Genomic DNA, 15,255 nt, shown 5'->3' with positions numbered 1-15,255 from the left:
CAGAGTGTTTGTTGTGGGGGAGGAAGGGAAAGGAGAATGTTAGCAGCTTTGAGACTCCTTCGGGTAGTGAAAAAGCGGGATATCAAATCCAAACTCTTCTAATCAGAGGGAATGATTTTTCCAGAGCTCTCCTATCACAGTGTTTTGGGAAAGGGATGCTACAATTATCACCTTGTATCTTGCATCATCTTGTTCTTATCTGTGCTCTTTGCTGGTTCTGCTAGTACTGCAAGCTGGGAAAATGTGGGATACTAAGGTCCTTTTGCATCTTAGTCACATACTCACACATCCACTCCTGTCAAATCAGTTTTGCTTTCAGTTCCTATGACTTTTAGTGCCAACAGGGCAGAACAGAAGCCTAAGGCTTCCCCTCAACCCTATTCAAAATAATTCAATAGCTTTTACACCCATTCTTCATGAAAAAGCTGCAGACTGCTTTCTTAGAGATAATTCTACAATGTATACCATTTTCATGATAATGTTTTTGCCTGTAAAACAGCAGGGAGGGAAGCGAATCCTCACCCCACAAAAAAACCCCACCCAACTTTAAAGACACTTAGCACATAAAAAAACCCAACCCTGCCAGATACAGTATATTCATCTGTAATTTGGCAGGTTTCCTATCTAGGAGCACCTCTCTCTGGTGGGTGCTATTTCCCTACAAAATTGCCCACAAAACAATAGGAGAGATCAAGTCATTTTCTTTATCCACCTCAAAATTCTAAATCTTGCCCTAGTAGGAAAACAACTGTAGGTATCCTTTTGAAATTTGGCAGGATCCATTCCCTCAGAAGGAGTAACAAGCCTGAAAGTGTCATCCATGTCTGTCAAAATTATAGACAGTACTTTTTTAAAAAAATTAAAAATATATCCCTAACAGATACTGCTGTACCTCTTTGTCTCCAAACTTGGTCCAATAGCTTCATTTTTTTCATATCAGGATTAAGACTCAGACCCAAACCAAACATTCTCCAAAGCACCTCATATTAGGCTGTTTTAGATATTTTCTTGAGCATCCTTTTTAAAATCCCTAACCTCTGTTTTACATTTTTTTAAAGCAAGTTTTTAAGACTCTGTATTTATGTTCTAAATTAAGCCTGTTTTACACAAGAAAATGCCTTTGCATGTAATGCTAACTCACACATTCACAATTAGGTTATAAATGTCTCAGGAAATGGCCAGTCAAGCCAATTACATAAGCAATTAAATTTGAAGAAAGTATATGTACAAACAAAGTATATGTACAAATTACATGCAAGCAGTATTTAACAAATTAAACCAAAAAAAAGATATCAGCAGGATTTCTGCCCAGAATTCTGTTTCATGAGCAATTAAAAGCAATATGTGTGAGCTCCAACATTAACCAAGGGTTTGTCTACACTTGAGTTTAATATACATTTAAAGCAATTAGCAGTCCTTTTTATGTAAGGTCGTCCACATGGCACCCCACCCAAATGGTTCCTGTCCGGATAACTTTCCTGTGAAATTTTGGATTTCTTCAATCTAGAGATAACCCATTGAGTTTTGGAAAACACAACTCCAAACCACACTACTTGAAACAGCAGACAGTTTTTTCCTGGAAGTGGCTCAAGCATCCATTTTTGCTGCTCCCCTTTCTATGCCCTCTAGATCCGTGGTTCCCAATGTGGGGCACATGCCCCACAGGGGGGACAATTTGATTTTTAAGGGGGGCAATTCGAGAATGAGTTATTAACAAGGAATGGCCTTTTAGACTTCCTCCACGTGAATAGGAGTTCATTTTTTGAATAAGAATTATATCACAGAGGAGGGGCATCAGGATTTTAGAGATGCTTAGGTGGGGCATAGGGGACACGGGTGGCGCTGTGGGTTAAACCACAGAGCCTAGGGCTTGCCGATCAGAAGGTCGGCGGTTCGAATCCCCATGACAGGGTGAGCTCGCGTTGCTGGGAGGGAATGATTATGCCAATCATAATCGCTCGCTCCTGCCAACCTAGCAGTTCGAAAGCACATCAAAGTGCAAGTAGATAAATAGGTACCGCTCCAGCGGGAAGGTAAATGGCGTTTCCATGTGCTGCTCTGGTTCGCCAGAAGCGGCTTAGTCATGCTGGCCACATGACCTGGAAGCTGTACGCCGGCTCCCTCAGCCAATAAAGCGAGAGGAGCGCCATAACCCCAGAGTCGGTCACGACTGGGGCATGGCCAAAAAAGCTTGGGAACCACTGCTCTAGATCCTCCTAAAATCAGAACTGCTCGGACAGCAGTAGTGCCTATTTCTGGTGAGCTTCCACAGCCCTGTTGGTTTGGGTATTTTTTTACATGAAAGGGGGGGTGTGACAGATTTGTGAAATATTGACAATTGAAAACGGAAAAACAATTATTTCTACAAAGCTTTTTAAAATTTGATCTCAGTGTATATTACTGTTTTGTTTCAATTTCTTCCACAATGATCTACATCACTCTTAATTCCAGTTGTGTCGTGCCGATTTCCAGTGAGCTCCAGAAATGACAACTGCAGCCATGTTTTCTTCTAATAAAAATAAAAATGTTTCTGCAATACTGGAAAACTGAAGAACAATTATTTTTGCAGATCTCCCTGCTTCATTTCCCCCTGTTCATTCATTCATTCCCCCTGTTCATTCATTCATTCACTCACTCACTCACTCATTCAGCCTTTATTGGCATAACCATTTCCCCCCTGTTGATTTCTCTGTATGTAACTGTACTGATTTCTCCCACAACCATCTTCCTATTTTTGAGTAGGGAAAGCCTGTCACTTTAGGACTGAACATAAAGTACAGTATGCACACACAAGCTTGTAGTCAATAGAGAATTCTTGGATGTTTGCTATTATGCAATTCCTGGGTGGATGCATTAAAAGAAAGGCACACGTCAGTCAGCTGACTCCTCCATGCATGGCCTGTTCGTGCGAAATTAAAATATATGAATCAATGCATTGGGAGGTGGGAACAAGGACAAAAGGGTATAGATGGAAAGCAGATTTGGTCTTGGACTACAAATGCATGCACTGAGGTCAAATTTGAATGGCAAGATGAAGCTCAAATGTGTGCATGCTTTTAATCAGAAACACAACAGTTTATCATTTGATTATCTCAATATATAAAACTGAGAGCAGCAACGACAGATTAATGCCTGAAATGTGCTCCCAAAATGAAGCAAAGCTGGTTGTTGACCAATGAGACATTATAACTATTTTTGGAGGAATGAAATCTGCAGAAGTGTATTTGATCTCATTTATCAAATATATGATATACGTATATCCCAATGAATCATCTCCTCTGCCTCCGAAGACAAGACAAACTAATCACATATAATTTGAATCTGCCTATTTACTGACATTCCCATATTGACATTCTCTCTACTTTTATTGTACAATACAATTTTATTGTAGCAATATAGATCTTGGGATTTGCAAAACAACTTATCTGTCTTGAAAGAGTGATGTCAGCCACTATGAAACTGTATTCCAACAGAGGATTTCCCTGACATATTTTTCAAAGGAGGAAGTCCAGCTACAAAGCAGACATTGTATTCCTAACCAACTCCGAAGATCATATCAACATATAAATGCATACATGTGAGAGAGACAGTCAAAACTGCAACAGTAAGAAGTTTCTCAGATAACTAACAAGGCTGCTGAATGAAGCTGGCTAACTACTTTGTTAATATAAACCCACTTGAAAGTACACTGTGTTGCAGTCACTACAAGGACAGACAGTGAGGACTCTGGAATGGAAAAGCAACATAATTTAATACACTGACATGAATGCATTTGTTTAAATAAGTCAAAGCAGAAGGCAGATTTAAAATGGATTCTTTTCACTGCAAAGAATGTATAAACTGTAATCAAATTGCAAATGCTTCCCTTACATTTTGAGCAGGCAACACTGGGCATTGTCCCCATGAACCATATCCTCTGTTGATTAGGATGCTATAACTATCTTAGTCAGGCTTCCTCAACCTCAGCCCTCCAGATGTTTTGAGACTACAATTCCCATCATCCCTGACAACTGGTCCTGCTAGCTAGGGATCATGGGAGTTGTAGGCCAAAAACATATGGAGGGCCAAGTTTTAGGAAGCCTGATCTTAGTTCTGCAGTGAGGCAAACAGGAACAGATAAAAACATCTGCCTGACTAAAACAACTATTGCAACTGGTTCTAAAAAGCTCAAAATCTGAACCCAGAGCTCTTTGAACCGCTACCTCACCTTGTTCAGACAATGTCCTCTGTTAGTGGAGTGGATTCATAAACTAGATTCTCCCCAATTTCCACAGGAAAAACCTGAAACTCGCATGACAAAATCTATGGCAAAGGTTTGGGCCAGGGCAAGTTACAGATGGGCAAATCTGTCAATTTTGGTTTCTCATTTTCCAATCTAAAGTTCAGTTCCTCATATTTCCATATCAGTTTGCAATTCTAGCCTAACAATTCATCAGCTTTTTCTGCGCTAGACTGTACCATTATTCTTTGCTTCCTTCAGCAGCTTCAGCATTTAATGTTATTGCTTTCAAATGTGTAATACATAGATGAACATTTTTTCAATCTTCTTAACAGCACAATCCTATTCTGAAGAAAGCCCCACAGAAGTTAATGGAGTTCACTCCAGGGTATGCATGTGCAGGATTACAACCTAAGAATTTCTCACTTCAAGGTGACCCAACTCAAAAAATGTTTTTACAACTCCATGGAATGTGTGTTTTGCTGCTCTATAGAACATATCTTGTGAGAAAGGTCTAAAGGTCATGTTTGCCATCCTTCCTCTTTCTGGGATTTTGCTTCCTCTGTACATCCCCATTCTTCCTGTCAACCAAAGCAAGTGTAGCTCTAAATGCTAAACAAAACATGAGTAACTACACCATATGTACAACAAGGTTAGGTGAAAACAGAACTCTTTAAGACAGCAATAAAATACGCCTTAGGGCACAACTAGACACAAGGGTGGGAGACTCATGGTTATGGTAGAATCTCCCACATTAAAAACAACAACACAAGGGGAGGAAATCCGATCAGGATCTCAACACAAGTAGTAGATCCCCTTCCACTGGTGCCATTTCCCCATTTAATCCCCACCCTCTATAAAGGATTACAGTCAAATCTCGGTTCTCGAACGCCTCCATTGACGAACAATTCGAAACCCAAACGCCAACAACCCAGAAGTAATTGTTTCCATTTTCAAACGTGCCTCGGAAGTCAAACAGCTTCCAAGGCACATTTCTCCATTTTTTCAATGGATTTTGCCGACCACCCTTTGATCTTCGGTTTTTGAACGTTTCAGAAGTCGAACGGTCTTCTGGAATGGATTATCTTCAAAAACTGAGGTTCCACCGTATTTGTCTTGCGGAGGCACACTTATTGGTATCATGGAGGCATTTCCTGAATATACACATTCCCTCCTCACAGTATTTTGTTCTACAGCGATAATGAATTTGCACAATCCCACACATGCACTCTGTGCATCCATTTGCACTACAATAATTCTGAGGCAGTGTGCCAGGAAAAATGAAACAGACATGGGATCATAAAGCACCACACTTTGCTTCTGCTGCATAAAATTATCAGAAGAAACCAGCAAGATATCTATGGTGAACAGGTACGACGACTCGAATTCCGCACAAGTTTTAGAAACCGGCAATAAGGAAGGAAGTGGTGTAGAACAATGATTGGGAAGTAAGAAAGTGAAGAAGTGGTCTTCCAACCACATGTAGGAAATTGTATGGTCCTTTATGCCCTTTGTGCCCATGTATAAAAACACCCCCAAAGCTTCAGAAGTAGCCTGCTATACAGTGAACAAGCCATGGAACTTGATGTGGGCTGTGCTAACTCTCACTCCCCAAAATAAATATCAGTATGGATGCATTCTGAGAAAATAATACATGCAACTGGTTTTTCAAAAGGAAAAACAAACATTTTAACAAAGGAAAGGTCAGCACAATATAGTTACAAACATGTATGATCCAGTTGCTATCACTGGAGTGTACCTGGTGATCCAGCTCAAAGACAGACAAGAAAAGCCAGTTGAAAATGAAATGGAAATAATAGCTGAAAGATGTTGGTGTGGCACGCACCTTCTGTATCATCGCGCAATTGCTCCACCAAATCTGTCAAATCCTCCCAAGAGTCTTTGCAAACAGCGAAAAAGGAAAAGAAAGAAAAATGTCATGCAAGCCATGATTCAAAGAAAAGACTGAAAAATCAAGATAAGAAAAGGAACACAAAGGGGGGTTGGTATACCAGATACGTACCAAAGGGGTTAAAGATTTAAAAATTCATAAGTTAGTATAGTCTGCATAAAACAACAGATTGAATTTATTAAACACAATGAGAGGATCATTTTTAAAAGCCTTCAAAGTCATACAAACACATTAATTTTAAATCAAGTGGCATGGATATGCTTAAACTGGATTTATAACCTGCCTGACTAGGTATAAAAATCTACCCAAGACGTTTTATGGTACTTTTCAGAACCACCTCAGAAATAAATCCCTCCAAATAAAAGGAAGAAATCTGTTCCCTTGTTTTGAACCAAGGTTAGGGTAAGGCACCAGGTTAAAACAAATCTTAAGATATTGCTTGCAATTAAATATAGCCAAATTTATTGGTAGTACCATGTTCAGTACTCTAGCAATGCAGGAATAGCACCCCTTCCATTAAACAAAAATTAACCACTGCGCGCTGGACTTCAGCAGAGTTGTTAGGTAAGTGGGGGCAGGGAGAGAAATGTCCTGAGAAAACAAAGGACGCAGCTTGCCTCACACGCACAATCATTTCAATATCTTGTCAAACAGGAACCAATTCTAAAATCAGTTATTATTCTAGGTTCATACTTACATTTTCTTTCCCTCCGTAAAGGCCTAAAGGCAGAGCCGTAAACCTGAGTGAAAGCATTGCTTCCTAGTACAGGCAGAGAGCTTCAGTAATCTGCCTGTACTAGGATTACTGGAGCAAGCAAATGACACACCCATCGTGGCTTTCTTCCCACAAGAGAGCTATAATCTTGTGCTCTCCTGTATTAACTTGTGAGTAGCAGAGAAACTTGAGTATGAAAACAGCATACATTTTAAAGTGATCCTAATAATTCAATGCACAAAAGACCCCTATATCTCAGAACTGATGTCCTACTTTGTGTTTTTATATTCTGCAAGCTCATTAAACATAGTAACACAAACTACAAAGGTGGTCATAATTCTGGAGGTATGCTTAACCATTTGTGTCTTAATATATATTTAGTTGTATTCTTTTAAAACCTTTTGTATGTTGCATATTATTAGCAGCAGTAGTATTTTTGTATTTTAATGTAAATACATATATTAATAGACACTGTTCCTCAACATTTTATTAGTGTGTGTGTATTTTCCTGTGCTCACATACACTAGAACTCAGAAGAAACCTGCTCTTATCTTTCATTTTTTTGCAATGGAAAGACTTGTTGTAGCAGATGCTGTTATGAAACATCTATTTGGATCCTAAGGCGGCTTAATTTATGGAAACTGACAGAAGAAAAGTTTGCCATCCCCTATAGCCACTGGCAACCCCCCAAAAGCATCTCCAGAGGGTTAGGGTGCCGTATTGAGCAATGTGGAATGGGTTAGGATGGCTGCCTGGGGGAAGGAAGGAAGGAAGGAAGGAAGGAAGGAAGGAAGGAAGGAAGGGGCCAAAAACTTTCCTTCTGTGATCTTCCTTAAGCTAACTTCTTAGGGGGCAAGCCCAATTTTGGGCTAGACCCCCCTCCCCCAGAGACCTCCCGCACACCACACCACACTGGACAGCCACCCCAGCTTTCCAAAGAAGCTTTTAGAGGATGCAATGTTTGCTGGAAACTATCCTTCCATGAACTCCCTTAAGGTCACTAATCTTGGGATGCAACAAAAGTTATTTGCACAGCACTTTGAGAAATTAAGGAAAGTTTTGCCTCCATACTACAAATGAAGGAGGAGCTTGAGACAAGTTGCCCAGGGCTAGATTTATACTGTGTAAAAAATTAAACACAAATAAATCTGAACAAGGTCATTTAAATTATGCAATCAAAACTGAATTCAGCAAAACATTCTTTATTTCTTACCCCTTAACTTGCATTTGTTCCTCTTGTTTTTGCTACAAGGGACTATGTAGAGGGACTAGGAACTACATGAAACTTTGCCATTTGAACACTAAAAATGTTATTCATTAACTCCTCTGGCTTACAAAATTCACCAGGCACTGTCCACACACTTCCAAGAATATTTCTGCAGCCAGAAAAGGTTGAACTCCTTGTCAAATATCTGATGGAAAAGTATTCCGCAGCATTGGACCAGGGACACTAAGTGCCCAACTTCTAGTTTAAGTCAGTCGGACCTATATAATGCAATGGTCAATTAACAGTGCTCCTATAGATGATCTCAGTGATCAAAGCTGGAATATAAGGGCTAAGGTGAACCTTCAGGTATTCTGGACCTAAGTTGTTCAAGCTTTGTATATTTGCACAAGAGACTTGAACTGACAGTATACTGGCCGCCAGTGCAGATGTTTTAGCAGAGGTGTTACATGCTGTTGACTGTCTGCCCCCCATCAGCAGTCTAATTCTTGAATTCTGCACCAGCTAGACCCGCCAGACCAGGCCCATGGGCAACCCCACATAGAGTGCACTGCAGTAATCCTGTCTCAAGGTTACCAATACATTGATACAGTGAGGAGGGAAAGTATTTGATCCCCTGCTAAATTTGCCCGTTTGCCCTCTGACGAAGAAATGACCAATCCATAATTTTAATGGTAGGTTTATTGTAGCTGTGAGAGACAGAATAACAATAGGAAAACCTCCAGAAACCCAGAAGACAAAAGTCAGAGATTGATGTGCATTATAATGAGTGAAATAAGTATTTGATCCCTTTGCAAAAGATGACTTAGTACTTGGTGGCAAAACCCTTGTTGGCAACTACAGAGATCAGACGTTTCTTGTAGATGGCCACCAGGTTTGCACACATCTCAGGAGGTACCAGTATTTTCTCCCACTCCTCTTTGCAGATCCTCTCCAAGTCAGTACGATTTCGAGGCTGATGTGTAGCTACTCGAACCTTCAGCTCCCTCCACAGGCAAATTTAGCAGGGGATCGAATACTCCCCCCCCCACTGTAGGCAATCCCGATCCAGATAAAAACATAGCTGGCATACCAAATGAAGCTGGTAAAAGGCATCCCTAACCAAAGAGGTTATTGGGAACTAAAATGACAAAGGTGCTTCCAGGAGTACACCTTTAGGGGGACTCCAAGCCCATTCAGAACAGGAAAGTGTCCGGCCTTCCAGAAACATGAATGACCTACCCACAAAGCCTCCATCTTCCCAGGATTCAAACACAGTTTATTGGCCCTCATCCACTCCACCATTGCATTTAGGTGGTCCAGGGCTTGCACAGCCACTTCAGAAGCTATGGAGAAAAAGAGCTGTCTCTCATCAGTGTACTGATGGCACCATACTCCAAAACTCCTAATGACCACTGAGAGATTAAGAGTAACAGGTTCACACTCCTCTGTACCTCTCTTGATAATGGGGCAGGGTGACCAAGGCCGATTCAGTCCCAAAACCAGGCCTGAGCTCAGGTTGAGGTGGACCCAAATAATCAGTGTCAACCAGGAATTTCACCCATCAAATAGCCCTGGGTTTACTTAGTCACCTAGTGAACTCCTGGCTGAAACAAGATCTGCACATAGCTTTTCGGGCTCATAACTCATTCTTCTAACCACTATGCCACAAAAGCTCCTTCAGCTCAGGCTGTCAGTATTAGGCAAAGTCCTGCCACCAGAGCCCTATTCTTTCGCCCTCCTACAATAAAATGCTTGCAGGATTCAGCACCAAATAGCATTGGATGGTTTTGTAAGTTTTCATCATGCAAAGGGAGGCAAACCATTTACTGTGCTTTTTATTGTTCCATGAGCACGCAACTGCTTGGTTCTTTACATCCATACAAACACATGTCGCTTTTTAGGCACATGTTGGTATGCTGATATGGTGACAAGGTAGATATGTGCATTGTGCTTGCTTTCACTTAACCAGATTGCACCCTGCTCAGTGGGAATCTGTGGAAAGCATGAAATGGTGATGGCTAATAGAGTTCTGTCAAGAGAACAAGCTGGTCATCACAAACACGCTTTTCCAACAACACAAGAGACGACTCTACACATGGACATCACCAGATGGGCAACATCGAAATCAGACTGATTATATTCTCTGCAGCCAAAGATGGAGAAGCTCTATACAGTCAGCAAAAACAAGACCTGGAGCTGACTGTGGCTCAGATCATCAGCTTCTTATAGCAAAATTCAAGCTTAAACTGAAAAAAGTAGGAAAAACCACTGGGCCGGTAAGATACAATCTAAACCAAATCCCTTATGAATACACAGTGGAAGTGAGGAACAGGTTTAAGGATTTAGATTTGCTGGACAGAGTGCCTGAAGAACTATGGATGGAGGCTCGCAACATTATACAGGAGGCAGCAACTGAAACGATCCCAATGAAAAAGAAATGCAAGAAAGCAAAATGGCTGTCCAACGAGGCCTTACAAATAGCAGGAGAGAGAAGGCAAGCAAAATGCAAGGGAGATAGTGAAAGATACAGGAAATTGAATGCAGATTTCCAAAAAATAGCAAGGAGAGACAAGAAGGCCTTCTTAAACGAGCAATGCAAAGAAATAGAGGAAAACAACAGAATGGGAAAAACCAGAGATCTGTTCAAGAAAATTGGAGATATGAAAGGAACATTTCGTACAAAGATTTCCATAATAAAAGACAAAAGTGGAAAGGACCTAACAGAAGCAGAAGACATCAAGAAGAGGTGGCAAGAATACACAGAGGAACTATACCAGAAAAAAATGGATGTCTCGTATACCCCAGGTAGTGTGGTTGCTGACCTTGAGCCAGACATCCTGGAGAGTGAAGTCAAATGGGCCTTAGAAAGCACTGCAAATAACAAGGCCAGTGGAAGTGATGGTATTCCAGCTGAACTATTTAAAATTTTAAAAGATGATGCTGTTAAGGTGCTACATTCAATATGCCAGCAAGTTTGGAAAACTCAGCAGTGGCCAGAGGATTGGAGAAGATCAGTCTACATCCCAATCCCAAAGAAGGGCAGTGCCAAAGAATGCTCCAACTACCGCACAATTGCACTCATTTCACACGCTAGCAAGGTTATGCTTAAAATTCTACAAGGAAGGCTCAAGCAGTATGTGGACCGAGAACTCCCAGAAGTGCAAGCTGGATTTAGAAGAGGCAGAGGAACCAGAGACCAAATTGCAAACATGCGCTGGATTATGGAGAAAGCTAGAGAGTTCCAGAAAGACATCTACTTCTGCTTCATTGACTATGCAAAAGCCTTTGACTGTGTCAACCACAGCAAACTATGGCAAGTTCTTAAAGAAATGGGAGTGCCTGATCACCTCATCTGTCTCCTGAGAAATCTCTATGTGGGACAAGAAGCTACAGTTAGAACTGGATATGGAACAACGGATTGGTTCAAAATTGGGAAAGGAGTACGACAAGGCTGTATATTGTCTCCCTGCTTATTTAACTTATATGCAGAATTCATCATGCGAAAGGCTGGGCTGGATGAATCCGAAGCCGAAATTAAGATTGCCGGAAGAAATATCAACAACCTCGGATATGCAGATGACACAACCTTGATGGCAGAAAGTGAGGAGGAATTAAAGAACCTTTTATTGAGGGTGAAAGAGGAGAGCGCAAAATATGGTCTGAAGCTCAACATCAAAAAAACGAAGATCATGGCCACTGGTCCCATCACCTCCTGGCAAATAGAAGGGGAAGAAATGGAGGCAGTAAGAGATTTTACTTTCTTGGGCTCCATGATCACTGCAGATGGTGACAGCAGTCACGAAATTAAAACACGCCTGCTTCTTGAGAGAAAAGCAATGACAAACCTAGACAGCATCTTAAAAAGTAGAGACATCACCTTGCCAACAAAGGTCCGTATAGTAAAAGCTATGGTTTTCCCAGTAGTGATGTATGGAAGTGAGAGCTGGACCATAAAGAAGGCTGATCGCCGAAGAATTGATGCTTTTGAATTATGGTGCTGGAGGAGACTCTTGAGAGTCCCATGGACTGCAAGAAGATCAAACGTATCCATTCTTAAGGAAATCAGCCCTGAGTGCTTACTGGAAGGACAGATCGTGAAGCTGAGGCTCCAATACTTTGGCCACCTCATGAGAAGAGAAGACTCCCTGGAAAAGACCCTGATGTTGGGAAAGATGGAGGGCACAAGGAGAAGGGGACGACAGAGGATGAGATGGTTAGATGGTGTTCTTGAAGCTACCAGCATGAGTTTGATCAAACTGCGGGAGGCAGTGGAGGACAGAAGTGCCTGGCGTGCTCTGGTCCATGGGGTCACGAAGAGTCGGACATGACTAAACGACTAAACAACAACAACAACATCAGAACCAAACAGTCCTAATCAGATTTCTTGTCTAGCCTCAGCAGCAGGAGCAGCAACTCACATGCAGATAAATTTCCCTCAAGTCCATTTCTTCATGGCTACGTGCAGCCACGTTGCCCATGTCAAAATGGCTGATATTTTATATCAAACATTATCATCAGAAAACTTGTCACAGCTATATTTTGAGTTGATCTCTGCTAGAATGTTGAACAGTTTCATCTTACTTTCATCAGTCCATAGGAAGCAATGCTGAGAGAGTAACTTTGATCCTCAAACCTGCACCCCTTGTCTCTTGCACACTTTTCTTCAGGCTGCCTTTGTGTGACACTTCTCAAATGATACCAGTTTTAACTGTTGGACCCTAGTTTGGAAATATGGCATGAAAACCACAGGAAGAGCCCTTCTGGATCAGACCATATGCCCGTCTAGTCCAGCATCCTGTTTTCAACCAGGGAAGCCCACAAGCAAGTCTTGAAGGCAAGAGCTCACCCTCCCTGTTTCTAGCAATATATTTCTTGCCTTTAAAGCAGTTTCACATAATCTCTTAAGAGAATTCTAGTGCAGTTCAGAGGCTGTTCAAGATAAAGCCTTTCTGCATTAAATGCTATGAAAATTCCTCTCTGCTTGAGGTATGAATAGGGAAAATCCAAAGTGGCTCCAGGTTTCTCTTTAGACAGCTGCATCTTGCAAAACTCCACGTCTTACAAATCTGCACCATCATTTGAGAGTACTGTACTTCTAAAATAAATACCACTATGCATTAGAATCTTGAAACTCTTAATAATTATGGTAAAGTAGGAAGCTGCCTTAAACTGAGTCAGACCATCTAGCTCAGTATTGTCTACACTGACAGAAGCTATTCAGGTTTCAGGCAGGATTCTCTAACCCTACCTGGACTTGGTGGGGATTGAACCTGGGACCTTCTGCATTCAAGGCAAATGCTCTACCAATGAGCTACAGCCTCATGCAGTCCCAAACACATTATCAAAATGCAATGATTTGAGGCAGCCTTGCCCAACCTGGTGCCCTCCAGGAGGTTTTGACTACAATTCCTATCATTCCTTACCATTAGCCATGCTGGCTGAAGTTAATAGTCCAAAACATCTGGAGGGCACCAAGCTGGGGCAAGCTGTAAAAATCTGAAGAGTGTTTTTCATACACTTCTTGCACTTATTTTTGATTAGTTTTGGACTAATTAGTCAGTACCGAAACTGCTATCATTAGCAGAAATTTTAACTACTGTGCTGTATGCAAAAGAATGTCAATGAACAAAGGTGCTCACATAACACTGGAAAGAGTACAATGCCAGAAATGCAAACAATTACAGCTAACATTGGCCATAATTCCGTTATCAGCCATGGTAATCTTAGATGGAACAAGATTTCGTAACTAATGGGGGGAAAATGCCACTGATGGTATGTGTGTGTGTGTGTGTGTGTGTGTGTGTGTGTGTGTGTGTTCCCTAAGGTCAAGACACCTACATCACAATAAATCATAATAAGCCTGTAAGTATTTTATCAGACTTGGACTTACTATCGATTTACTTAGGTGAGGAAATTGCAAAAAAATAGTATGTATCTTTTTTCCAAGTGTTAGATAATTTGGCAACAGCAAAATCTCATTTGCCATACTTAGATGGCTTGCCCTACATTTGTAGCAGAGTCTATCACAGCATAATAAGTAATATCAAAAGAAATTGGAAAACCCTCAGAGAAAGAATGAAGACATGTTCTACCCAATCAACACCAAGACTCTCCTGTAGTAAGCACAGCAACACAGGAAGTACGTGGACACTTCTAATTCACGCTAAGCTTGTTATTTCCAAGTAATTTCCTCAAACGTAAGCACCTCATTATTTGCTCATTTAAACGGAATACAAACCATAGGAGTCTATGGCTGCATCCTTTTAATCAGGACTTTGAAGTCATTTGATGCTTGCCATATCAACTGCTTGTTTTATTCCACATGATGTACTGACAACAGTACTGTCCACATACCAAGATATGATAAAAAGGATGCTTGTTTTGACTTTTGAACTGCTACCACTTTAATTTTAAAGCTGCTACTTACTGCTACCAACTCCCACAGGGTGGGCTAGAACCAGCTGGTGAGTGACAGAAGCCTTCTGAATATTTCCACAAGCTGCTGGCAGTGGGTTATGAAGACAATGCAGCACAAAGAAGCTCTGTTTCATTTCCGGGTCAGAGATGGGAACCAACATGTGAACAAAGGGGGGGGGGGGACTGCACTGGCAAGTCTCCCAGCTAAAATGCTTGGGAGCCAGCCTTGGTTACTTTTGTACACTACAAAATGAAAAACAACACTCACCTTGAAACAAACTCAGTGTGGTTAAAGGCTGTTGACAGTGACAATGCCAAGTGGTACAGGTTTTACAGACATGACTAAACTGGGGCATGATGCTACAAAATGGGCTGTGCTCTCACCTTTAGTTCACAGCAACCATCAAAGCAGGAATCCAGTGAGTAACCTATTGGGTTTTAAGAGACTTAGCTATATCTGCCAGCTCCAGGTGCCTTACTGTTTCAAATGAAGAGATGTAGGGGAGTTGAAGGACAAGCCTTTATATTATTCAATTTCCTAATTCCAATAGCATCTCCTACCATCTAAATTGCCCTTCTTACAAAATAGACTGCCATGAGGTATCATTTTTAATTCCCAAATAAACTGTATTTTCTGCCTATGTCATCCAGACTTTAGAACACTATAAACGACAGTAAGTCCATGTAAATATACTTTGTGATTTTTGAAAGAGTCACCTGCTACAATCTCTAGCTTTGAAAGTACGCAGGAGTTTCCCAACCTCATAAATATAATATTCTAAATT

At 41.1% G+C, this 15,255-nt stretch overlaps 1 protein-coding gene across 9 annotated transcripts in view; it reads right to left on the bottom strand.

The window, feature by feature from the left end:
* Positions 1-15,255, bottom strand: part of RUFY3 (RUN and FYVE domain containing 3) — a 50,103-nt gene that overhangs the window by 25,718 nt on the left and 9,130 nt on the right. For 2 of the 9 annotated variants that reach the window (XM_083571302.1, XM_083571297.1), the window contains exon 2: positions 6,066-6,119. The exons of 5 other annotated variants lie outside the window; for them this stretch is intronic. In XM_083571302.1, coding sequence (XP_083427428.1) covers positions 6,066-6,119 — 54 coding nt within the window. Of the gene's footprint in view, positions 1-6,065; positions 6,120-6,828; positions 6,950-15,255 lie in introns of those variants that run through there. 2 more of the 9 variants (XM_083571300.1, XM_083571299.1) reach the window with 2 other exon arrangements.

This window comes from Podarcis filfolensis (assembly GCF_964270895.1).
Source record: "Podarcis filfolensis genome assembly, chromosome: 9".
In the NCBI taxonomy this organism is placed as follows: domain Eukaryota; kingdom Metazoa; phylum Chordata; class Lepidosauria; order Squamata; family Lacertidae; genus Podarcis; species Podarcis filfolensis.
This window is presented reverse-complemented; position numbering and strand designations above follow the sequence as displayed.